At 42.5% G+C, this 27,746-nt stretch overlaps 1 protein-coding gene across 1 annotated transcript in view; it reads right to left on the reverse strand.

Annotated features, from left to right (window-relative positions):
* Positions 1 to 27,746, reverse strand: part of bicd2 (bicaudal D homolog 2 (Drosophila)) — a 41,402-nt gene that overhangs the window by 1,671 nt on the left and 11,985 nt on the right. Inside the window, exons 2-7 of the mRNA XM_061932715.2 lie at positions 25,942 to 26,154; positions 25,652 to 25,804; positions 25,106 to 25,549; positions 10,814 to 11,815; positions 4,283 to 4,434; positions 3,113 to 3,344 (exon numbers count right to left, since the gene is read on the reverse strand). Of these exons, the coding sequence (XP_061788699.1) occupies positions 3,113 to 3,344; positions 4,283 to 4,434; positions 10,814 to 11,815; positions 25,106 to 25,549; positions 25,652 to 25,804; positions 25,942 to 26,154 (2,196 nt within the window). The remainder of the gene's footprint in view (positions 1 to 3,112; positions 3,345 to 4,282; positions 4,435 to 10,813; positions 11,816 to 25,105; positions 25,550 to 25,651; positions 25,805 to 25,941; positions 26,155 to 27,746) is intronic.

The following is a 27,746-nucleotide window of genomic DNA, read 5'->3' on the forward strand; positions in this document are numbered from 1 at the left end:
AAAAAGACAACTTCAGATCGTTTTCTTTGTTTAAAAATAGAACAAGCACATTCTGAAAATCTCCAAATCATAATGATGTTTTTTTTTTACACTTCCATGTTGCGGTTAATAGTATTCTATCTTTATTTGTCGTTATTCATACTTTCTGAATAAATTATGTGATCATGTTCATCAGTCAACTCACTGGTGTTAATTTTCAATCTATCAAGATAAAAAAAATGATATGAAAATCAAATTACAGGATGTTATTTATGTAGTTTGCTCATTTTCCTTGACTGGTGAACATGTGGTTTATTTTCTATACATATGTAGCATAATCTACAAAGATACAAATAATTGCTATTGCGACATCTAGTGGACACATTTAGAACAGCTGTTTCTTTCATTCAAAAATTCCGGCTTATTTTTATACTTTGCAAACTCATCCCGAGGGCCGGATAAAACCTGTTCGCAGGCCTGATCCGGCCCACGGGCCGTACGTGTGACAACCCTGCGGTAGACATATGTAGTAAGTGTCCTTGATTGAACAATATTTCAGTCTAAAACAGCACATTTGTCAATATAAACAGGTATATATAGTTGCATATTACTTACACATACGACGTCTCCAAGGCAGAGAAGCCTGTTAGAAAGTATCCAGTAACAAACGTGTCCACGTCATTCAATTTACTGCATCTAGAGCAGAGATGTCAAACACGCGGCCAGCATCAGGCCCGCGAACAGGTTCAACGCGGCCTGCGAGTTTCCTAAATGTAAAATTGAGCTGCATTTTTAAATGAGAGAAACTGCTGTTCTAAATGTGTCCACTGGATGTCGCTGTAGTAATTCTGTTAGGCAAGCAAATAGTTTATTGTATACTGTATACCAAGCAAGAGGTACACTCTAAAGCGTCGACCCAACATAAAACAAACGGGAGTAAAATTGGTAACCCCACTTAAAATGCTGCATGAGACACTGCACATTGATATAGTTCTGTGAAAATGATTGTCTTCTGTGTACATTTAAAGAAAGTGAACAGTGTGATTTGCTGCAATACTGTCAGTCTTTAAAGTTGTTATTGTTGCTTTGTTGAAATTGTTCACACATTGCACAGATTTTATTTTCCTATCGTTACACAGTAATGCCTAGAAGGCAGGGAGTAACTCAACCCTCTTGAATAGTTTGTACCTCAGTTTGTATGGTTTGTTGAGTTGAGAAATGACAAATGAGTTAAAGTTATGTTAAAGTCTCAAAGTTTGTCACACACACACTGGGTGTGGTGAAATGTGTCCTCTGCATTTGACCCATCCCTTTGTTCACTCCCTGAGAGGTGAGGAGAGCAGTGAGCAGCAGCATGCGCCACGCTCAGGAATCAAGCAGGGAGGCAATGGGTCCCATTTTTATAGTCTTTTGGTATGACTCTGGGTTTGAACTCAAGACCTTCCAGTCTCAGGGCGGACAGTCTAACCACAAGGCCACTGAGCTGAGGTAGTTGATCATAGAATACTTTTTATTTAAGGGCTAGATGTGCTGTGACTTAAAGTTGAATTGCTTTGTAGATACACTGAGATTAAGTCTAAGTTCATTGTGTTCTTCATGGAGTTTTTGAAACGGCACCGATTTTTATCCTTAGAATTTTCAACTAACTTGAAGTGTTTTGTCAAGAGGATTATTTGTGATGTGTACATTTTCATAATGTGCTTGTTCTATTTTGGGGCGAAGTAAAACAAAAAAAAGAAAATTTGAAGTTATCAGAGTTGTATTTTTAAGTTATTATGCCAGGATTTAACCCGTCCGGCCCTTGTGGGAATACTGTATTTTCCGCACTATAAGGCGCACCGGATTATTAGCCGCACCTTCAATGAATTACATATTTCATAACTTTGTCCACCAATAAGCCGCCCCGGACTATAAGCCGCGCCTACGCTGCGCTAAAGGGAATGTCAAAAAAACAGTCAGATAGGTTAGTCAAACTTTAATAATATATTAAAAACCAGCGTTCTAACAACTCTGTTCACTCCCAAAATGTACGCAAATGTGCAATCACAAACATAGTAAAATTCAAAATAGTGCAGAGCAATAGCAACATAATGTTGCTCGAACGTTAATGTCACAACACACAAAATAAACATAGCGCTCACTTTCTGAAGTTATTCTTCATTCGTAAATCCTTCGTCTTCGGTGTCCGAAGTGAAAAGTTGGGCAAATTTACGATCCACTGGCAGATGTTGGCGTCGTCTGGCGCTGCCTCCTCGTCTTAGTGAAGGTGTGTTCGCCTTCTGTCTTCCATTGTTCCCACGCAGTTAGCAGTCTAGCTTCGAATGCCCTGTTGACACCAATATCTAGCGGCTGGAGGTCTTTTGTCAATCCACCCGGAATGACGGCGAGTATTGAATTAAGCGCGTAAGCGTGTCTCTCAATGTGCTGTTATGAGCTAGCAAATATAACAACTACACTACCCAGCATGCAACGATAGTTACGAGCATGCGCGGTAGCCCTGAGAAGCGTTGTTGTATGCTGGGAGTTCGAATGTGGTTATGAGCACGCTGTGAGAAAACGTTGAGAACTCAGTTAACACGCCTCGTCTGCATTATTTATAATTAGACAGACAACACACTTAATAGGAGCCATTTTGGGGTCTTTACATAAACACACAAATGGAAATGAAACGTCACATATCCCAGCATGCACCGCGCGCTTCTTCTACGGGGAAAAAAGATGGCGGCTGTTTACCGTAGTTGCGAGACCTAAACTTTATGAAAATGAATCTTAATATTTATCCATATATAAAGCGCACCGGGTTATAAGGCGCACTGTCAGCTTTTGAGAAAGTTTGTGGTTTTTAGGTGCGCCTTATAGTGCGGAAAATACGGGATTTTCCTAAATGCGGCCCATGAGCTAAAATGTGTTGGACACCCCTGGTCTAGAACTTCCATCCATCCATCCATCCATTTTCTAACGCTTGTCCCTCTCGGGTTGTGGGGGGTGCTGGAGCCTATCCCAGCTGCATTAACTTCATGAATTATGGTGGCCACTAGGTGTCTAAAAACAAACAACTACAGACAGCGCCCTCTGCTGAATTCATAGCTGCAGCAGTTACCATAAACAAATATACAGTTACAATTCAACATACTTGATGGCTGGAAGAGGCTCCTTTGCCCTTGGTCCTGCTCTTCCCCCCCGCTAGTGTGGCCGTACTGCGCCGCGCCTGCTCGTGGTCAAACTCCAGGTCCTCCAGACGCTGCGTGAGGGCCAGTTTCTGCTGGATGGCCATTCGTAACAGAGAGTTCAGGGTCTTCTTCTCGTCCTCGGCCGCCGCCAGCTGCCGCTGCATGTCGTCCAGCTGCGTCACGTACTCGTCGCACCTGAAAGGAGACAAGGAGGAAATGAGATTATTAACCTTACCACCAGCAGGGGGTGCCATCTAGCCTCTTCTTTAGGAACGCACAGACATATGTGCTCACCATGAGTCAAATGCACTTTCCAGATGGAAGATGAATATTACATCAGACGCTTCCCACAATGCCTTGTGCCTTTGCCATATTCATGCTTGTTTGTATGATGTCTTATTTGATAGACAGACACATACAGTACAGGCCAAAAGTTTGGACACACCTTCTCCTTCAATGCGTTTTCTTTATTTTCATGACTATTTACATTGTAGATTGTCATTGAAGGCATCAAAACTATGAATGAACACATGTGGAGTTATGTACTTAACAAAAAAAGGTGAAATAACTGAAAACATGTTTTATATTTTAGTTTCTTCAAAATAGCCACCCTTTACTCTGATTACGGCTTTGCACACTTTTGGCATTCTCTCGATGAGCTTCAAGAGGTAGTCACCTGAAATGGTTTTCACTTCACAGGTGTGCTTGAAGCTCATTGAGAGAATGCCAAGAGTGTGCAAAGCAGTAAGCACAGCTAAAGCTATTTTGAAGAAACTAGAATATTAAACATGAAGTGAAAACCATTTCAAGTGACTACCTCTTGAAGCTTATCGAGAGAATGCCAAGAGTGTGCGAAAAAGTAATTACAGCAAGTGGCTATTTTGAAGAAACTATAATATAAAACATGTTTTCAGTTATTTCACCTTTTTTTGTTAAGTACATAACTCCACATGTGTTCATTCATAGTTTTGATGCCTTCAGTGACAATCTACAATGTAAATAGTCATGAAAATAAAGAAAACGCATTGAATGAGGAGAAGGTCTGTCCAAATTTTTGGCCCGTACTGTATACTAACGATAATAACTAAATGAAAAATCTGAATATATGTAATTACATTTTGATAAGTGCATACCTTGAAGCAAACATGGCTCTGAGGGAGGAGAAGGTCGCGGCATCTTCTTTTAAAGCCTTGAGTTCATTGCGGAGCTTCATCATGGTCTCCTTAACCATGGCCTTCTCGCTGTCATATTTGCTCTTCAGGTTGGCCAGGGCAACCTCAGCTGTCTGCAGAATCAGCATATAAATCACCATACAGTCATAACGATGTACAGTTTGCAGTGCACTGCATCATCATAATGTGTGTATGTACGGTCTTTTCATGTGGAAGCTAACTCTTCTACTAGCAAAACGCTGATCACGAAATATTGAACATTTGTCAAAACATGCACCCCCTACTGTGTTGCTTTGACCTCTATCAGTCGAATTGACTTGAAATTTCTCAAACAGTTCAACATCCATCCATCCATTTTCTACTGCTTGTCCCATTTGGGGTCGCGGGGGGTGCTGGAGCCTATCTCAGCTGCATTCAGGCGGTAGGCAATATGCGCTACAAAAACACCCAGTGTAACTTTAATGTGTTTAGCTGGAATTGATCACCACGACCATTAGGGGACTGAAAAGCACATGTATGTAAGATTAAGTTTTAGTATATATCTCAAGATGGCGGCACCCTGCTCGGCTGCAGCTGCAGAGGCTCGTGGTAGTAATGGAACTCTTTTGGCAAATACATCGGTAAATTCTGAAATATTTCAAAGTTAACTTCCAGCGTAGTCACTCCATAGTAACATACGACCACCAGACAATTTTAGATGTAAATAAATTGAACAGTTTTAGACCAAAAAATGCGTATACGCTGGACCTCCTCGGTAGCATGGGAATTCTACGCCGGCTACACCCGCAGCACTTGGTAAGCAAACTGGCCCCCTTGGATTCAGTACCCCCCTGCTTGACTTCCTCACAGACAGACCCCAGTCTGTGAGAGTGGGCGACAACACCTCCAGTGCCATCTCCCTGAGCACTGGCTCCCCCAGGGCTGCATCCTCCTGAGTCCGCTGCTGTTCACGTTGATGACCCATGACTGCTGCGCCAGGTCCACCACTAACCACATTGTGAAGTATGCGGCCGACACAACAGTCATGGGCCTCATCCGTGACAACAACGACATGGACTACAGGGAGGAGGTGAAACATCAGGTTGACTGGTGCAGAACCAACAACCTGGTCCTGAACGTGGACAAAACCAAGGAGATCGTCGTCGACTTCAGGAGGCACCAGTCCAGCCATAGTCCACTCTTCATCAACGGCACCGCAGTGGAGATCGTAAGCAGCACCAAGTTCTTGGGGGTGCAGATAACTGACAATATGACCTGGTCCCTACACACCGGAGCTCTTGTAAAAAGAGCTCAGCAGCGGATGCAGTTTCTGCGTCAGATGGAAAGAGCACAGCTCCCTCCCCCCGTTCTTACCACATTCTACAGAGGCACTATAGAGAGCCGACTGACCAACTGCATCTCTGTCTGGACTGGAGCCTGCAGTGCCTCAGACTGGAAGTCTCTGCAGAGAGTGGTGAGGACAGCGGAAAAGATCATCAGGACTCCTCTTCCTCCTATCCAGGAGATCGCAAAAAGCTGCGGCCTGACCAGGGCTCAGAAAATCTGCTGAGACTCCTCCCACCCCCACCGAGGACTGTTTTCACTGCTGGACTCTAGAAAGAGGTTCCGCAGCCTACGTAGCAGAACCTCCAGGTTCTGTAACAGATTCTTCCCTCAGGCCGTAAGACTCTTGAACGCATCATAATAATCCCCTCAACTCCCCCCAAAAATGGATTAACTCACTGGAATATAAAGACAATACAACATACATCCATAAACGTGGATGCATATGCAAAAGTGCAATATATTGCACTAGTAGCCATAGCTAAAGCCGTGGCCAAAAATAACAGCAGCAAGCAACAACTTGGCAAGAGGAGAATTGCCTTTGTCAGGGCTGGAGAGCAGCCACAGTCACAGCCCAAACCAGCAGCCGGGCTCCTCACCTCAGCATTGGACTGGGATCTTCGAGTGGACTCGGGCAAGCAGCTCAAGTTTCCAGACTATGTCACAACAACTTCGTTGAGGCCAGACATTATGCTTACGTCAGTAATCTTTACGGCAGGTGCTACTGATAGAGCTGACAGTTCCTTGGGAGGATCGCATAGAGGAGGCAAACGAGCGGAAGCGGTCAAAGTACCAGGAGCTAGTCGAGCAATGCCGCAGAGGAGGCTGGAAGGCACGCTGCGAGCCCATTGAAGTGGGGTGTAGAGGCTTTGCTGGCCGCTCACTGTGCAAGATGTTCACACTATTTGGCATCACAGGTGATGGTAAAAGGAAGGCCATCAAGGCCACCATGGGGGCAGCAGAGAGAGCCTCTAGATGGCTTTGGATCAGGAGGAGCAAACTGTGGGCCAATGCTATTGGGACACAAGCTGGGTCTGATTAACCCTGGCTGGGTCATCTGAGGGAGGGGGTATGATGTTGAAAGACCCGAAACCCCCGGTGATCTCAGGCATATCACTGATGATGTGTCCCAGTGCATCTGAAGATGTATCTTACAATCATCTGTACAGTAATCTATTTGATCATATCTGCACCTTATTGCTATTTCATCCTGCACTACAATGAGCTAATGCAACAAAATGTTATTCTTATCTGTACTGTAAAGTTCAAATTTGAATGACAATAAAAAGGAAGTCTAAGTTGAAGTCTAAGTCTAATATCGCGATATAACGTTTGATAATTTTTTCTTCTATTATGTTGGAAGAAACCGGAAGTTGCTGAGCAAGGTTGGTTACACGAACAAAGGCCCCCACTCTCTGGTAACCAAGCGACGAAGGAAGTGATCACTAGTCAGTAAGACTGACACGCTAACAGCCAATCGGGTAACACTATCAACTATCAAGTTCGGTTGCATTAGCTTGTCCCACAGTTGATTCTTTGCATGGAGTGAGAAGAGAAACTAAAAAAGGAGTGCTGAATAAAGCGAATAAATTGACTATAAAAAACGGAAATGTCACCTTGACAGTATGGCAGATGTTTTGGTATTTTTCAAATGATGCAAGACTGTTAATTCGACAACACCCTAGACGAGCTCACCCTTTAGAGCACAGCCGTAACTTCTTGGCATTAAAACTCCAGAAAATATTTATTCTCAGGTTTCTCTGTTTACATTTTCACACTTTGCACTATTTTGTTAAACTTTATTTACCATTTCTTACGAATTCCTTATTTTTTACCTTAATTTTAAGAGGTTATTAGTTGCATTTCCATTGCAGTTTTTGGCTAAATAAAAGCGATATTTCAAAAATTTCAACAAAGTACATTTGCGATTTGTAGGTATTTCAATTTAGGGTGTTTTGCGATGAGCCGTAAATCTAATTAAATCTCATCCCGCAAGACTCCACTTTGAGAAAGATGGACGCTTTGCGATTCCATGGTTTTGGAACTGTGATCGGGTGATCGCTCAAAGGCGTATGACAGCGGCCACGAATAAGGAATTTTTGGGAGAGAATTGTGAATGACGAATTCACGGAACCGTCATGTCTGGTGTTTAGGTGCCCTGTAAATGCGAAAAAAGTGTTTCCATCATGCTTTTGCGACTTCAAAACCGAAACGTCTGAAAAACCATCGCATGAGAGTGTTAAAATGTTTCAGCGATATTTCAGAGGTTTTTTTAAAACATGGGTGTTTCTATTACCAGTTTGTTATCGCAATATTTGGGTTTTGCGCATTTGTAGGTGTAATGGAAACGCAGCTACTGTTAAGTGCTCAATGTGGTTTTAAAATGTTGTTTACACTGATTGTTTGAGTGTTTTCTATGGTTGTGTTGACATTATACTGTAACCAGAGGAAGGTTACATTTGAAATACAAATGTTAACATTTAATATATTTTAAAGCTAAAGCTGACCAACACGCCAGATTGTAGTCACCTGGAGGCGTGTCTAAATGAAATTAAACAATGGATGTCCAGCAAATTTTTGCATCTTAACGCTAAGAAAACGGAAATGCTGATTATCGGTCCTGCTAGACACCAGCACCTATTTAATAATACCAACTTACCAGATGACAACCAAACAATTATACAAAGCGATTCTGTAAAGAATCTCAGTATTATCTTCGACCCAACTCTCTTATTTGAGTCACACATTAAGAGTGTTACTAAAACAGCCTTCTTTCATACATAATATCGCTAACATTTGTCCCATTTTGTCCACCACCGATGCTGAGATCATTATTCATGCATTCGTTACGTCTCGTCTCGATTACTGTAACGTATTATTTTTAGGTCTCCCTATGTCTAGCATTAAAAGATTACAGTTAGTACAAAAAGCGGCTGCTAGACTTTTGACAAGGACAAGAAACTGTAATCATCCATCCATCCATCCATTTTCTACCGCTTATTCCCTTTGGGGTCGCAGGGGGCGCTGGAGCCTATCTCAGCTACAATCGGGCGGAAGGCGGTGTACACCCTGGACAAGTCGCCACCTCATCATATTACACCTATACTGGCTCACCTGCACTGGCTTCCCGTGCACTTAAGGTGTGACTTTAACGTTTTTCTACTTATGTATAAAATACTAAACGGTCTAGCTCCATCCTATCTTGCTGATTGTATTGTACCATATGACCCGGCAAGAAATTTGCGTTAAAAAAACTGTGGCTTATAATGATTCCCAGATCCCCAAAAAAGTCTGAGGGCTTTAGAGCGTTTTCTATTCGGGCTCCAGTACTCTGGAATGCCCTACCGGTAACAGTTAGAGATGCTACCTCAGTAGAAACATTTAAGTCCCAGCTTAAACTCATTTGTATACCATAGCCTTTAAATAGACCCCCTTTTTAGACCAGTTCATCTGCCGTCTCTCTTATTTGCTCTGCCCCCCTCTCCTGCGTGGAGAGGTCATCAGGTGACCACGGAGGACGCGCTAGCTGTTCCAATTCGGGACCCAGGGTGGACCACTCCTCTGTGCATCAGTTAGTGACGTCTCTTCGCTGCTGACTTGTTTCCCCGGCAAACATGCTTTATCAGTATAATTTTTCAAACCCCGCTTAGAAAAGCTGTGCACTACAAAACATTTTCTTTGTAGCCATTAATCTTGATTTCATCACTTTGGTAAAAGAAAAAATCTGCACAAATTGTTTCATTAATTTTTGTTTTGTAGATCATATATTACATTGTGCTCCTGAGTTAATGTTGCTGATCACTTTGAGTTAATTATTCATTTATTGAGTTTATTTATTTGTACTTTTCAGTATCAAACGGTTCAAGTCGGTCAAAAAATGTTTATAGTTTAAATAATGATTTTTGTTTAACTTTCAGGCAAATAGATGAACTTTAAATCTTTTGTTAGTGTTAATAAAGTTGTTCTTTGGGGGTAACAAAAAATAATTCAGAGGCACAAGAAGTGCCCCCTCTAAAAATGTGGAATATTCTCCTGGTCACATGGTCCACAAGAAGTTGCATCATTCAGATCCTCTAATAGTCCAAAATAAAGTCACTCATTTATTTTTCTGTATATTCCATCATGTTTGACTAAGTAGGGGTCTCAGGACAGTCCTGTTACCTAAATTATTGATGTAACTTATTTATTTCTAAAATACAATGTTTGCTTAACAACTTTATTTTGCTTAGTGTCAACTTGCTATTAGCATAAATGTCATGTGCGTATAGTTCACGTATAGTACTGTTTTTATAATTCAATGCTAAAACTCAGTCATGCTACTCAATTGAGTCATCTTCTACTTAGGGAACTTTGCACAGATATGAAACAACGTTTTGTGAGATGTGCAATACACATATAGAACTCGTGAATATGTGTATTATCAGATTTAGAGTTAGAACAAAGGCATTTTTTAAGCATTTATCTTAGCGGTGTAGTAATCAAGTAATCTATCGAATAGTTTGTTTGATTAATCAAGTAATCTGGTAAAACACACTTTATAGCTTCACTACGTATTTTAGGGAAAATATTTGAAATAAACTGATTTTTCTGCTTGCCATAACCTCCATTTTTGTTCTAATACATTCAAATCTTGAGTAGTCTTGGGTTCAATCCCGGGCTCGGGATCTTTCTGTGTGGAGTTTGCATGTTCTCCCCGTGACTGCGTGGGTTCCCTCCGGGTACTCCGGCTTCCTCCCACCTCCAAAGACATGCACCTGGGGATAGGTTGATTGGCAACACTAAATTGGCCCTAGTGTGTGAATGTGAGTGTGAATGTTGTCTATCTGTGTTGGCCCTGCGATGAGATGGGGACTTGTCCAGGGTGTACCCCGCCTTCCGCCCGATTGTAGCTGAGATAGGCTCCAGCGCCCCCCGCGACCCCGAAGGGAATAAGCGGTAGAAAATGGATGGATGGATACATTCAAATCATCAACATTGAATTTGCACTTTCAACATGTGTGCACTGTTAAAATTTTATAAAAAATAAACAGATCACAGCATGTGCACTCACTCTATTGCACCTAATCAAATCAATCAATTCAATCGATGAATCGTTGTAGCCCTAGTTTATTTTGAGTTACTCTTTAAGCAAATTACTAGATGGAATGGCCCAGGTGAGTGCAAGCATACCTGCTTGTTGGCTTTGAGCACAGCTCTGAGCGTGGCGATCTGCTCCCTCTTGGTGCTGAGCAAGGACTTCAGCTTGAGGATCTCCGCCATGCAAGCCTCCTTGTCCTTATCCGCCACGGTGCTCAGTTCCAGATTGGCCATCCTCTGGCGGCAGAGCTCGGTGGTGCGGTCCACTGCCTGCTGCAGGTGGCGGATTTGGTCTCGGATGATGGCGACAAGGTTGTAGACGTTCAAGGGCTCCGGGCGAGGCTCTAGGCGGAGCGCCAAGCGGGGCTCCGGGGCCGAGTCGGATTTCCCGGGTTCGGTCTCGGAAATAAGTCCATTAGTGAGGAGTACAGAAGAGTGGGGGTCCTTGGCTTCTTGCCCTCGTCGCACCAGGGCCTTGCCCTCCTTGTAGTAGTCCAGCATGACACGGTTGGGGGTCTCGTTGTTGCACATGCAGACGTGGTTGTAGAGATTGGCCAGCTCCTCGCTGAAAGCTATGAGCTCGTCTTGAGCCACGTTGAGGCTGCCAAGTGATTCTCCTGCAGCGGCAGAGACCAGACGCAGCTCATTCTCCAGGCGGGCCATTTCTAGTTTATCCGTATGGCTGATCTTCTCCAAGGACGCCAACCTGGACCTCACCTCCTGGAGGTCGTTCTCCAGCCGCGCTCGTTCCTCCTGATACTGGCTTCGGCAGTTCTCGTACTGTGCCCTCACCGTTTTCAGCTCCTGCCTCAGCTCGCCCGCTTCAGACACGGCCACGGTGTATTTGCACTTCAGGATCTCCGGCCCGTTGATGTCCAGCTCGTAGTAGTCTCCGTCTTCGTGGCTGTCTCGCTCCTTCTCGCCGTCGAGCGCAGACTGGCGCTCCTTGCTGGCTTGGAGCTTCCTGATGGCGCTGAGGTTCTCTGTGAGTCTGTTGACCGTTTCCTTTTGCTCGGACACGGTGCCATAGGCATGTTCCAGCTGCTTCTGGTTCTCCTGCAGAGTGTTGATGAGCGCCATTTTTTCCCTCTCCACCTACACAAATAGCAGAAAAATACATATTTATTTATTTGTGGTGGCTCACCACAAATATATTCGGCGCAACTTGTTGCCCCTCGCTCAAACACATTATAATGGGACTGCCTGTGAATGTAGCTTGTCGCTACAACAGGTAGATAGCATCGTAACACTGTTCTTAACACACCTCAGATGCACCTGGTCTGCCCGAAAATAAGAAGACGTAGCAAGAAAGGTCAGTATTGCCAACTTAATGACTTGGTCACTATATTTAACGAGAATTCAGATTCACTTAAATTCTGTTTTTCAAATAACAACTAGCAACATATTTTGCAACTTTTTCTGGTGTTATTAGACAATTTAGAGCAGGGGTGTCAAACTCGTTTTCATTGAGGGCCACGTCGCAGTTTTAACAATGAGTAATATAGGAGTATACATATATATATATATATATATATATATATATATATATATATATATATATATATATATATATATATATATATATATATACATATAAAATACGTATATATATATATATATGTATATATATATAAAATACATTAACCTACTCAGTGGCCTTGTGGTTAGAGTGTCCGCCCTGAGATCGGTAGGTTGTGAGTTCAAACCCCGGCCGAGTCCTACCAAAGACTATAAAAATGGGACCCTTTACCTCCCTGCTTGGCACTCAGCATCAAGGGTTGGAATTGGGGGTTAAATCATCGAAATGATTCCCGGGCGTGGCCACCGCTGCTGCTCACTGCTCCCCTCACCTCCCATGGGGTGAACAAGGGGATGGGTCAAATGCAGAGGACACATTTCACCACACCTATTGTGTTTATGACAATCATTGGTACTTTAACTTTAACTTAACAATATATTTTTTTACATAAGCTGCAATTTTTTTTTTTAAATTTTACTTTAAAAAACTGGCAGCTCAGTCACCAGACTTTTACAGTAAAAGCAGTGGGTTTTTTACAGCATATAACATTTTTTTTAATAAATGGAATGGAAAAACAATACTACTGTTCTTAGCGGTAAATTTCAAGCAACAGAGCTGCCAGGTTTTTTTTTTACCGTAAAATCAAGTTTTAATGTTTTTTTGTTTGTTTTTTAATGTTTTAGTGTCTTACTGTATATGGAAAAAACAGTACCAAAATCGATTTTGCGGTAAAAAAACTCAGTCGGTGGAATTTAACCATAAAATCTATTGTCAAATTTACAGTCTACAATTTGTTTTGAAATCATAAGTCCAGCAGTTATTTAAGTACAGTATTTAGCTTTATTTTAACAAAAAAAATGTTTTGGAATACTTGATAAAATAATATTTACATTTTGATAATATTGAATTTTAAAGGATATGCAATTACATGCAGTACATGATTTGTAATGTCAAAAGGGAAAGAACAAATATATTTAGTAAGAAAAGATTGAGCAATTTATTAACTTATATTATTTACAGGCTTTTGCGGGCCACATAAAATAATGTGGCGGGCCAGATTTGGCTCCGGGCCTTGAGTTTGACACTGGTGATTTAGAGATTCTGACATGAAAGCAGGTATCTGGTGCCAACCACATCTAAAAGTAGTCTGACAAACATTTTTTTTTTTTTTATTACATTCTTTGTTTTGCTTTTTATGTTTTTTGCTCACAGCCTGTATAAAATTAACTTGCATATATGTCGTGGCCAGTTATGGAAATTAGACAACAACATTATGTAACCCCCCTCCCCCAAAGCCACAGCCACAAAGAGATTGCAGTCCTGTGGAAACTACTGTTACACCCTGCAGTGAAATGTTTGCAACTCATTATAACATCATCCAGTCTATCAGCATAATATAATTTGACTTGGCTATATTTGCACACTATCCATCACAAAAGTGCTCCAAATGTGTCAGATTGCGAGATCATCCCTTGACCGTGGCTCCTTTCAGGTCACGCATCACTTTTCCAATTAGATTAAAGTACAAGTAGAATGGAAAAAAAAGTTGACTTTATATGCTTAATTGTTAAACCATATTCAATGGTATTTCCAAATTCACAAAGGATGTGAAAATGTTGTCTAAACATCACAAAATGCTAATTTCAGACGGCCATATTGAATATTTTGCTGCGAACATCTTTAGATTCGGGTTGGGATGACGTCATGGTCGTAACACTTCTGCAATCTGACCATATCAGCATGTCAGTCATACTCAGGCATGTGAGATGTTCTGTCTATCATTCTAAATTCATTATCTTTATTTATGCATTCTAAGTCGTAAATAAATAAATAAAAAGTCAGCTAACAATTGAGTCAATGGTAGCTCTCTATTCCACCCGGAGAGCTCTCTAGATAACCTTTCAAAACCTGCCAACAATACTCCATTTACAAATCGTGACCTGAATATTAACCAAATATTAGAGATATTGTTATTATAAGCGCTAACGCAGACAAACTATTTTTTAGCGGCGCAATGATAACAGAGGTAACTAGCTTATGCTGCAGCATTATGACGGCCGATGTCCTGCTGCTACTGCGGCTGCATGGCGTGTTAAATTATTCTAGAATATAAATCATGCCTCTCATCTGGATAATAAAAGGATTTAGCCCTGAATCCAGAAGTTGTTCATCTGTGACATTCAATTTCTACCCGGAGATGGAGACAAAGACACAACAACCGAAGACAGTCTCTGCAGGCAGCAACTTTTCCTTTTAACCCTTTGTGTGGACTATGATTAATTCTTCATCTAAATGGGAAGATATGGACATCCTATCAGTCGTCATCACAATGAGAGCAGACACTGTACAGTAAGCGATCAGTTTATGTTCGTAGTTTGTATTTATTGTTAAGCACTTAGCAATACTGCTACATGATGCTTAGTGTTTCACTAAAGCTGGATCTATTTAGAACACAGCTTCTAAAACTTGTAGCTCATCCTCCTTATATTCAGACTAAAAAATATTAGTTTTTGGATCATAATTTTTTCCAAAGTCATTGTTGTTGACTCTCAGAAAGTCTGCATGATTTGCATTGTTGTTGGTGGGGAAGGGATCTGTGGTTCCCACCCCTACGTCACATATCACATGACTGGCTTGCTCATTATCTCTTAAAATTGGTCGGAAATCTCTGTGACACCGATATTATTTTGATCACATCTATTTACTCGCAAACTTTGTAAGTTTTTTAGGTGTTATACATCAGTTATTTATGATAATAGCTTCAATATAGAGGCAACTTGTTTTTCCATTCGACTGGTACTTTAAGGTCCCTGAGATTTAAAAAACAAGACACAATTTTTTTATTACGTCCCCTATTAAGCAAAACTGTCTTTTTGATGATGTTCTAACATTAGTATGTGTCCCAGGGCCTGTTAATGAGCACCATAGGTGGAACAAATTCAATATTCAATCATCTCCTCCTGTTTATTCCACTTTTGAGAGAAAAAACGCTCGAGCTTCTGACATTTTAACTTTTAAAAACTTCTTGAAGGAAAAACAATACCGACTCACCTCTAGCAAGATAAGCCCACCCTGTGTGTATTCCGCAATTAAAAAGGAGGCTTTGCTACACATCTTAAAATCCAGTCAGCTAGTGACGTGGGAGCTGTACGTTTGATCATTTTGTTTTTCTTTCGAATACGCTAACCTAGCATGATGTTGCTGTAAAAAAAAGTGAATGCAATGTTAGCATGTAGCTCAAAGAGCTATGCTAGTGTTACTAATGTTTTCGTCCTCCTGTCACACTCCTTAATGTTACGTTGTTGTATGTAAGTATTTCTTAATCATATGGCCAGAGCCATATGATTAAGAAATGCTCAGCAGTGGTCTGAAGGGGCTGCAGCGCTACTCAGTTGTAATACACTTTACCACCACTTGTGGCAGTAATGACAATATCAAACAAACATAAGAAGTCTGGAGCTATATAAGTCATAGAGAAGTTTCTTAAGCGCAATAAATATGACTAAGGTGGTGAAGCTGTATTTTCATTTGCACTCTAATTTTATTGACTGTTTAATTAAGAAACATATTCATTATTATAACTATTTTTAATATTTTTTTCATTTTAGCACTAAATAATTGTACAGTATAACCTCGATTTGCGAACCCCTTTATTTGCAAACAATTCGATTGACAAACTTTTAGACTGAGCCAAATATGCCTTTGTGTGCGAACCACGTCGCTGTAGACAAAAAGCAAGGCGCAGAATTGTTACCTGAGGCGGAGCCCTCCACGTCACTTGCTGCACAGGATAAGAGACACGAGTCATTTCTCAGTGTTTCTTTTTTCGCCATTCCCCAAGTTTTTTCTATTTTGCTAACTCGATGGATGGATGGAAAACGGGTCAAAAAGACAACAAACCAGCCAAGAAAAAAGGAGGGATTCTCTGTGGACTAAAAATTACTTTTTGCTAGGGGTAAGGCCAATAACGACAACATCATGTGTCACATCAAATGTTAAAGCGCCGCCAAAAAAAGGCACCTTGGACAGATTCCTGGTGCAGCGAAGGCCAGCCTGGTCCAGAAAAAACGTACTCTCCCTGCCCTTCCTTTGTCTACCTCGCTCTTTCTTTGCAGTCATCATGATGATTCACCTCCTCTTCCCGCTTGCATGCCACGAATATTTGCTAACAAAAGGTAAACGTTATTTGACTTTTTCTTCTTGCTGTAGCAACATGGTTGTTAATGTTTTTGAGAGCACCAGCCTGGGACTTTTGTGTGTGTGCGCACGCTGATAGTGCAGCTTACTGCTGATGTTGTGATGTTGGATGTAAAGAGATTGTTGATCCATTTTTCCATTATGTTTGTTTGAAGACAGTATAAAGTGTATATATACCGTATATATATATTAAGTGTGTATTTTTGTTTACTAAAATAGGGACTTTTGTCGAGGCCATAACCAATTATTCAGGTTTACATTGTTTCTTATGGAAAACGCCGCTTCAGTATACAAACTTTTTGGTTTACGAACCAAGTTCTAGAACAGGTGTGTCAAACATACAGCCCGCAGGCCTGAACAGGTTTGATCCGGCTCGCAAGATAAATTTGCTAAGTAGAAATATGCGCTGCATTTTTTATTGAAAGAAACTGCTGTTATAGATGAGTCCACTAGATGTCACAATAGCAATTCAAGTGTAACCCTCGTCACACATGACACTGTTTAAAGATGGCGTGTCAGCTGGCTTTAAACGCCCTCTGGATTGGATGCCACTACTTCGTGGCAAAGAAGAAATCAGCACAGGTGCAAGCAATCAGCTGCTTCTGATGTGGCTGGCAGTAGATGGTGGCAGACTGATGCAGTACTGACACACAATACCTTATTTCATTGTCAATTATCCACTCAACACATAAAATAAGGAAAGAGTAAGATGCAAAGACTTAAGTCCATCATCTTTGAAATAGTTAAGAGTTCTGTGTAGGCGCGATGTGCACCCTGAACACCATTGTAAAATTGTGTGTTTCTACATTTGTTGTTTGTTCTTTTTTATTTTAAGCTTAAATCTACCATGTTTACTAGAAGTGGGGGAAATAATCGATTTTGGGATGCTTTGCAATTCGGACATGGACGATTATAAAATTGATTAGTAAACGCCAATAAACGATAATACATTTATTTATTGTAAATAAAGTTATGCATATCGTTTTAAAGTTTGGCTGACTGCAGCGAGCCACCTCACCGAGAGATCTGACCAGCTCCTTTATTTTAGGGCACTTATGTTCCAGTTTTGCAGACATTTCCATTAATTTAGTAAACGTGGGAATTAATTTAACTGTTTCTTATTATAAATGCACTGTTTTTTTAAAGTTGCAAGTGTTAAACGCTTATTTACTGAAATTAAAAGAAATGTAAAACTGCATCATTCCATCCATCCATTTTCTAACGCCTGTCCCTTATGGGGCCGCGGGAGCCTATCTCAGCTGCACTTGGGCGGAAGGCGTCGTACACCCTGGATAAGTCGCCACCTCATTGCAGGCTCAACACAGATAGACAGAGAACATTCACACTCACATTCACACACTAGGGCCTATTTAGTGTTGCCAATCAACCTATCCCCAGGTGCATGTCTTTGGACGTGGGAGGAAGCCGGAGTACCCAGAGGGAACCCACGCAGTCACGGGGAGAACATGCAAACTCCACACAGAAAAATCCCAAGCCCAGGATCGAACCCAGGACCTTTGTATTTTGAGGCACACGTATTAACCCTTGTTCCTCCGTGCTACCCAAAACTGCATCAATATACATAAATTAAAGATGCATCAATAATCGATTTTTAATAGAATCGTAGCTCCTGAATCGTAATCATAATCTAATCGCGAGGTGCCCAAAGATTCCCTAATGTTCATATTGGTTAAGTTTGTAGTTACGTTACTTTGATTTTGACTATGGTGTCATTTTGATAATTATTTTGTTTCTATTATAATTGTAATATTTGAATGATGATAAATTAATGTGTTGTGGCAGTTGCGGATGTCACTAATGCGGCGGTTTGGGGAAATACTCGGTCACTTTTCCAAACATGTCTTTAATGGTGAACATGAAGTGTTAAGTTTAATGGTTTTATAAATTCACTGAGACAATGACTACGTTCATTGTGTTCTTCATGGTGTTTTTTAAACTGCACCATTTTTTTCCTCAGAATTATCATCTAACTTTAAGTGTTTTACTAAGAAGACTGTTTGTACATTTTCAGAATGTGCTTGTTCTATTTTTGGCTAAATTAAAACAAAGAAAACAATCTAAAGTTGTCTTTATTTTTAAGTTATTATGCCATGATTTTACCAGTTCGGTCCATGTAGAAATAGATTTTCCTTCATGCAGACACTGAGCTAAAATTAGTTTGACACCCCTGTTCTGGAGCCAATTGGGTTCGTAAATCGAGGTTCTACTGTTTATACATTTATTTTTCATCAGTTATTTATGAGTGCTTTCTTATGCAGTATATTTGGTTAGTACATATACTTTTGTAATCACCCTGACCTAAGCATAAGGTTTATGTTAGGGCTGCACAATTCATCAACATTTAATCACAATTTTGATTTTGGCTTCTCACAAAAAAAAACCCTACACATTTTTAAAAATTACAATGAAAACATTACATTTTTGTAATGCTATCGTTATTTCAATTCTTTTTTGTTACTTTTTTTTTTTTTTTTTTACTTGTTTTTTGTAACTTTTTATATCCAGTTACTCTTTAAAATTATTTTTTAAATAGATGTTTTGGTGGTACAATAAATACTCATGTTTTCAATAAATGCATAATCGTGTTATTGTCACACCGCGGTGAGGGAAGTCTTGTCTTGGGTTTTTCTGTCTTGTGATTTGCATGTTTTAGTTTGAAAAGTAACTCTCCTCTCGTTTCAGGTCACTTGGCCTTCCTTTTGTGTCATCAGTCTGACGTCATCCCGGTTCCCTGATTGTTTCCACCTGTTCCCTATTACCCTCATGTGTCTTATAAGCCCACTCCTCCCTTTGTTCTGTGCCAGATTGTCTCGTTTTATTCGTGCTCTCTAGCATCCATGCCAATGTCCATGCCTTGCCTTGTCTTTTGCTTATGTTCCTTGATCCTGAATCCCTTCTTGCTATTTTGAGTTTTCCTTTCTTCCTCCTCAGCAGAGTGAATTTTTGTTATTTAGTTTATTCAGCCGAAGTGGTGAGTTATCAGTTATTTTTTTCATTTCTTTCCTCAAATATTTGAGTGACAATTTTTGTTATACTTTATTAGATTAGATAGTGTAGAATTTTTCATAGCTGTTGTTTCTTCCTCCTGTTGGAGCTCTTTTTGTTAATACATTTTATAGCATAAACGGCGCCAATTATAGTTCGTCTTTGTTTTTGTGTTTTCCTCCGTTCGGAGTGATTTTCGGTTGTTCCTATTTTTTTTTGGAACCTTTTTTCGCCGATTAGTTTTTTGGTTATATAGATATATTAATTCCTTGACTTTGGAGGTGAAAGGAAGCTGTCAAAATAAAAGCCTGTCAAAGTTCCCTACTCTGCATCTGAGTCCTATCCTTTTTTACCAAGCTTGACATTACAATCTGGCCAGTATGGACCCAGCAGAGAAAGGACAGTTTTCAGCGATCCTACAAGCTCAAGAATCACGACTCTCTCGCCAGGAGGAGTTTCAGACGGCGATGGCCGATTACATGAGCCGCCTTACCTCCCAGCTACAGGAGACGGTCATGCGGCTTCCTCAAACCACCGCTTCGGCTCCCGTACCCGCTCCGCCTATGTCATATGACGGAGCAGGAAGTGAATTGGCGGCTCCGACTAAGTATTCAGGTGAAACAGGACAATGCAAGACATTCATCATAGACTGTTCTATTCATTTTGAATTTAACCATCACGCCTTCCCCACTGATCGAGCAAAGATTGCTTTCATGATGTCCCATCTAACGAGGAGAGCCAAAGCTTGGGCTTCCGCCAAATGGGGCCGGCGCTCAGCTATCTGCAGCTCGCTCACGGAATTCCAAGCGGCCCTACGAATGACTTTTGATCCAGTCACCGACGATCGGGAGACAGCACAGGAGCTGAGCAGACTGAGGCAAGGCCATGACTCTGTATGCGACTACGCCATCCGGTTCCGCACGCTATCGGCGGAGAGCGGTTGGAACTCCACAGCCCTCTATGACGTATTTTTGAAAGGGCTGGCCGCACCGATTCAGGACCTTCTCGTCCCGTTGGATTTACCTGCCGGTTTGGACGAGCTTATCGCGCTTGCCATTCGCACCGACAATAGACTCACTCAGCTCAGACGACATCGGAGCGCACAGACCACTACTGCGGGAGGGGCCACATACACTCGGACGCAGCATGGACCAGCCTTCCACCGCGCTTCACCCGAGCCAAGTCATCACCCTTCCGTGGAGGGAGGTGAGGATCCCATGCAACTGGGAAGAGCGCGGCTGTCGCAGGAGGAACGACAGAGACGACAGATTGAAGGAAGGTGTTTTTACTGCGGAGAGGCTGGTCACCTCGTCGCCACCTGTCCAGTTAAGCGACCCATAGGAGTGAGTCAACTCTCAGCTTCTACCCCCATTACGCGCACTCTCACTAAAGTGCAGGTAAAACATCACACTATCACAGACATTGGGGTACTTATTGACTCGGGTGCAGATGAGAGTTTAATGGACTGGGGTCTAGCTGCTGAACTGGGTATCAAGTCTGAGCCATTAGCCCGACCCATTAGAGCCAAAGCCCTAGATGGAAAGGGACTTTTTCTTATCACACACACCACAGAACCCGTACGCATGCGCATAAATAACCATGAAGAAAAGATTTGCCTGTATCTGTTCAAAACTTCCTCACACACTATGATTTTGGGACAACCTTGGCTTTTTCACCACAACCCCCATATAGACTGGAGGTCGGGTGAAATTAAAGCTTGGGGGAAGGACTGTGTCAATGAATGTGTCACCGGTGCTACACGAAATAAGGATGCAGCACAACTTAATTTGTTTTCTACGAACCCCACCACAGAATCAGAGTACCCGGACCTGAACTCGGTCCCTCCATGCTACCACCAGATACGAGAGGTTTTCAGCAAAACAAAGGCCATGTCGCTCCCTCCTCACCGCCCGTACGACTGCGCCATTGATTTGGTCCCAGGATCCACCATCCCCAAAGGACGCCTGTACTCCGTTTCCGGACCTGAGAGGGTGGCCATGAAGGAGTACCTCACCGCCTCATTAAAAGCAGGACTGATTCGCCCCTCCTCATCACCGGCAGGTGCTGGATTCTTCTTCGTGGGCAAAAAGGATGGAACCCTGAGACCCTGCATCGACTACAGCCCACTGAACGACATCACCATAAAAAAACGGTACCCCCTCCCTCTCATGAACTCGGTGTTTGACCAACTCCAGCAAGCCAAGGTATTTACTAAACTAGACCTTCGTAATGCCTATCATCTCATCCGCATAAGGGAGGGGGTGAGTGGAAGACTGGTTTTAACACTCCCAGTGGACACTATGAGTATTTAGTCATGCCATTTGGACTCACCAATGCTCCTGCTGTATTTCAAGCCATGATAAATGATGTGCTAAGAGACTTCCTAGACCATTTTGTATATGTGTACCTTGATGACATTTTAATTTATTCTACAGACATTGAGACTCACAAGGTCCATGTGACCAAGGTCCTTAAAAGGCTACTGGAGAACCAGCTATTTGTCAAAGCTGAAAAGAGTGAGTTTCATGCCAACATTATCTCCTTCCTGGGCTTTATCGTAGCTCCTGGAGGAGTTAAGATGGACCCGGCTAAAGTTAGCGCCGTAGCCGACTGGCTTACCCCTGATAGCCGGAAGAGGGTTCAACAGTTTTTGGGGTTTGCTAATTTTTACAGACGACTTATCAGAAATTTTAGCACAATAGCTGCCCCTCTCCATGCTCTCACTTCCACCCAGGTGCAGTTCCGCTGGTCTCCAGAGGCTGAAAGGGCGTTCCAGAACCTCAAGCATCGCTTTACTTCAGCTCCTATCCTCACCATGCCAGATCCCCAACGCCAGTTTGTTGTAGAGGTGGATGCCTCCAACGAAGGAATCGGAGCCGTCCTCTCCCAACGCTCGGAGAAGGATGGTAAAATGCATCCCTGCGCCTTCCTGTCAAGACGCCTATCCAAAGCTGAGAGGAATTATGATGTCGGTAACCGTGAGTTGTTGGCGGTCAAAATCGCTCTGGAGGAGTGGAGGCACTGGCTAGAGGGGGCCAGTTTCCCGTTCATTGTCTGGACTGACCATAAAAATCTTGAGTATATCAAAAAAGCTAAAAGACTCAATTCTCGCCAGGCCAGGTGGGCGCTCTTTTTCAACCGCTTCTCTTTTTCTCTCTCTTACAGGCCGGGGTCCCGAAACGTCAAGCCAGACGTCCTGTCTCGACTGTTCGACCCCGAGCCTGATACCAAGGAACCCGAAACTATCCTTCCACTTACCCGTGTGGTTGGAGTAATCACCTGTCAAATAGAAGATGAGATGAAGCAGGCAAATAGTGTTTTCAAGATTCACGGCTTCCCTAAAGACATTGTCTCCGACCGGGGGCCCCAGTTCGTGTCACGGTTTTGGAGGGAGTTCTGCAGGCTCATCGGAGCTAAGGCCAGCCTGACCTCAGGTTATCACCCGGAGGCCAACGGCCAGACCGAACGCCTCAACCAACAACTGGAAAACTGCCTCCGGTGCCTGGTGTCCCAAAATCCCCCTACATGGAGCAAACACCTGGTCTGGGTCGAGTATGCACACAATTCGTTACCTACATCTGCCACAGGGTTCTCTCCTTTTAAAAGTGCTTACGGTTTTCAACCTCCAGTCTTTCCAGACAATGAGCTGGAAGTGTCGGTCCTCTCTGCACATGCCATGGTCAGATGCTGCCGACGCATCTGGGCAGCAGCTCGTCAGGTTCTGATTCAACAAGGAGACCGAGTGAAGAAGGCGGCGGATCGCAAGAGGCGACCCGCCCCTGCATATCGGCCAGGGCAGAGAGTATGGCTCTCAGCCAAGGACATGCGGCTCAAAGTTCCCTCCAAGAAACTAGCACCACGGTTCGTAGGTCCATACCCCATTACCAAAATCATCGGCCCCTCAGCAGTACGACTCCGTCTGCCTCGGTCCCTGCGTGTACACCCGACCTTCCACGTCAGTCGAGTAAAGCCTGTCAAAGAGAGCCCGCTGGTTCCGGCCACCACGTCCCCTCCACGTCCCCTCCACCACCCGAGATGATTGAGGGCGGCCCTGTCTACAAGATCAAGAAGTTGTTGGCAGTTCGCAGCCGGGGTCGGGGCAGACAGTACTTGGTAGACTGGGAGGGGTACAGACCGGAGGAGAGACAGTGGGTGCCTTCTCGACATATCATGGACTCCACCCTCATTGAAGACTTTCATAGGGACCATCCTGGACAATCTGGGCCGTCAGGAGTCGGCCCTAGAAGGGGGTGTCTTGGGTTTTTCTGTCTTGTGATTTGCATGTTTTAGTTTGAAAAGTAACTCTCCTCTCGTTTCAGGTCACTTGCCCTTCCTTTTGTGTCATCAGTCTGACGTCATCCCGGTTCCCTGATTGTTTCCACCTGTTCCCTATTACCCTCATGTGTCTTATAAGCCCACTCCTCCCTTTGTTCTGTGCCAGATTGTCTCGTTTTATTCGTGCTCTCTAGCGTCCATGCCCATGTCCATGCCCTGCCTTGTCTTTTGCTTATGTTCCTTGATCCTGAATCCCTTCTTGCTATTTTGAGTTTTCCTTTCTTCCTCCTCAGCAGAGTGAATTTTTGTTATTTAGTTTATTCAGCCAAAGTGGTGAGTTATCAGTTATTTTTTCATTTCTTTCCTCAAATATTTGACTGACAATTTTTGTTATACTTTATTAGATTAGATAGTGTATAATTTTTCATAGCTGTTGTTTCTTCCTCCTGTTGGAGCGTTTTTTGTTAATACATGTTATAGCATAAACGGCGCCAATTATAGTTCGTCTTTGTTTTTGTGTTTTCCTCCGTTCGGAGTGATTTTCGGTTGTTCCTATTTTTTTTTGGAACCTTTTTTCGCCGATTAGTTTTTTGGTTAAATAGATATATTAATTCCTTGACTTTGGAGGTGAAAGGAAGCTGTCAAAATAAAAGCCTGTCAAAGTTCCCTACTCTGCATCTGAGTCCTATCCTTTATACCAAGCTTGACAGTTATTAATCGTGATTTCAATATCAATCAAAATAATTGTGACTATTATGTTTGCCGTAATCCTGCAGCCCTAGGTTATGTGTTAAACTTAATACCGGTAATAATCTTTGTGATTGACAAATGATTTCATATCAACCTGTTAAACTGCAAGTATCTTAGATATAATCCCTGAATATGATTAGGATCAAGTGTGAGATTACTATTTCAGTATTAATAGTTGAGTGGGTCCCGAGTCCCTCTGTAGTGAAAAAGTTGGGCACCGGGGTCAAAAAGGTAAGGACCCCTGATTTATGACATGTGTTATGTTGGAGGTGTGCAGAGTTACAGTGTATATGTAAAAAGGAGCTAAAGTGCACTCTATCAATAATACAAATAAATACATTAAAATAGCAGGCTTCACTACACAACTTAAAATGCAGCCTGGATTGCTGCCACCTTTTAAAGATGTGGGAGAGTGCAGAGTTACAGTGTGTATGTAGAAAGTGGGTAAAGTACAAAATAGAGCGTCTTAGGTAAAAGCGGTAAAGGGACTTCCAAATGGTCTAAACTCAAGCATCAGTAGCTAATATGGTATTGTGTAACCTCTCAGATTTCTTTAAAAATATGGGATCTTGAATAAGTTTATGTCCTTTGTATTTCTTAGGACGGCAGGATCAAAGCATATTTAAAGGCTCTCCTACCTGCGCAAGCTGCTGTTTGAGTTTCTGGATCTCCGAAATGTTGAGCTCGCTCAGGAGGTCGTCCACCAAGCTGGGAGCGGGCTTGAAGTCGTCTCCTCTGTTTCCCGCAGCGGAGTCGTTGTTGATCAGGCCGTTCTCGAAGCCGCGGATCAGCTCGTCGTGATCCAGCTCAGAGATGGCGGAGGAGTCATCATGGAGTTTGAGGTTGTCGAAGGAGACGTTGAAAGAGCCGTTGTACACGGAGCCCCCGATGGTCACGTAGTGCAAGAGTTCCTTGCGCAGTGTGGCCTTCTGCTCACGCTCCGTTTTGATCGTCTCCAAGGCCTCAGTCAGCTGACGCTCGGCGATCTCCCTCAGCCGTACCGCGTCCTCCATCTGGCCGTGTACGCACTGCGAGTCCTCCTCGAGGCGGCGGATCTCATGCTTGAGGCCTTCAAATTCCACCTGAAAGGGTATAAAGAAGAAGAATGGCATTTTAAAAGAAAACTGTTATGTACTTATACACAAAATATAAGTGCATTTTTGACATCAACAGTCCATGCTCACCTGGTTCTGTCTCAGCACAGACACTTGCTTCTGCAGAGAGATGTTCTCCTCTTCCAGCTCGCTGTAGTCCTGCAGCAGCCGCGACTCCCGCACCTTATATTCCCTGATGTCATCTCGCAGCTGACTGCGCTGCAGCTCCGCCAGCTCTGAAGTCTTCACAGCCGAGAAACAAAGAATAGAAAACGTTATAAAACATTAGCCTTCTTTTTGGGATCTACGCCCCAGATGTGGTACAATTTGGATTTTTGACCACATTATGAAAAGTCGGTGAGTGTTCTAAAGAATGTCACCTCTCTTGTTTCCAGGGCGATGTGTGACAGGCGCTCGTTCTCAGCCTGCGCGCTGGCGATGGACGCTTTGGCCTGTCGAAGCTCATTCTGCTGCTCCAGGATCTTCTGCTGGTACTGAGCCTCCTTGCTGGCCGACTCCAAGATCAACGACTCTTCCCTGCTCTCTCCATCTGCTGCCACCTTCCTGTGGGCGGAGTGCACTTGCCCAAAAGCCTGAAGGAGATACATAATAATTAGGGATAGTCCAGAAAAACCTTCAAGCAAACTTATGGCTTCTCCTGCAGCATCAACTAGTGTTGTGCGATACAGAAGATATAATAAATTATATATAAGATAGAAGATATAATAATTGTATATACATTTGGCCGGCAATAGAGCTTTTAGTACTATCGCCAAATTGTGATTGTTGTTGACACATTCTTGCAGAGTCCTGCAAATCTGACAGCGACAATAAACGAAGGCGACCTAAACGTAATGGAGAAATCACTGCACGTAAGCGATGATATTACGGACCTTCGATCCCTCAGGCGGTACTGCATCAAAAAGCGACATCAGTGTGTAAAGGATATCACTTCAGGAACACTTCAGAAAACCGCTGTCAGTAACTACAGTTCGTCGCTACATCTGTAAGCGCAAGTTAAAACTCTACTGTGCAAAACGAAAGCCATTTATCAACAACGCCCAGAAACGCCGCCGGCTTCGCTGGGCTCGAGCTCGTCTAAGATGGACTGATGCAAAGTGTAAAAGTGTTCTGTGGTCTGACGAGTCCACATTTCAAATTGTTTTTGGAAACTGTGGACGTTGTGTCCTCCGGAACAAAGAGGAAAAACCATCCGGATTGTTACAGGCGCAAAAGTTCAAAAGCCAGCATCTGTGATGGTATTGGGGTGTATTAGTGCCCAAAACATGGGTAACTCACATTTGTGAAGGCACCATTAATGCTGAAAGGTACATACAGGTTTTGGAGCAACATATGTTGCCATCCAAGCATCGTTATCATGGACGCCCCTGCTTATTTCAGCAAGACAATGCCAAGCTACGTGTTACAACAGCATGGCTTCATAATAAAAGAGTATGGGTACTAGACTGGCCTGCCTGTAGTCCAGACCTGTCTCCCATTGAAAATGTGTGGCGCAATATGAAGCCTAAAATACCACAACAGAGACCTCGGACTGTTGAACAACTTAAGCTGTACATTAGGGAAGAATGGGAAAGAATTCCTCTTGAAAAGCTTCATAAATTGGTTTCCTCAGTTCCCAAATGTTTACTGAGTGTTGTTAAAAGGAAAGGCCATGTAACACAGTGGTAAAAATGCCCCTGTGCCAACTTTTTGCAAAGTGTTGCTGCCATTAAATTCTAAATTAATGATTATTTGCAAAAAAAAATTTTGTTTCTCAGTTTGAACATTAAATATCTTGTCTTTGCAGTCTATTCAATTGAATATAAGTTGAAAAGGATTTGCAAATCATTGTATTCTGTTTTTATCTACGATTTACACAACATGCCAACTTCACTGGTTTTGGGTTTTGTCAAATAAGTTTCTTTACAGTACCATAACCACTGGAGGATGTGAATAGCTAAACATGCTACACTACACACTGTGGGGGATACAGTCGCTAAGCTAGAGCTCTCAAATATAAACAGTGGTGACAGTAACAATAAACAGTAAAGCATCAGTATATGTTTGATACTATAGTGATTAGAGCAATATTTTTTGTTGATGTTTTTGTTATTGTTTACAAACTCAGAAAACAAGTACTTGGACACAGGAGGACTTTAAGGGCAAATCCCAATTTACATAACAA

The sequence above is a fragment of the Nerophis lumbriciformis genome, linkage group LG38 (genome assembly GCF_033978685.3).
Source record: "Nerophis lumbriciformis linkage group LG38, RoL_Nlum_v2.1, whole genome shotgun sequence".
NCBI classification, from domain to species: Eukaryota; Metazoa; Chordata; class Actinopteri; order Syngnathiformes; family Syngnathidae; genus Nerophis; species Nerophis lumbriciformis.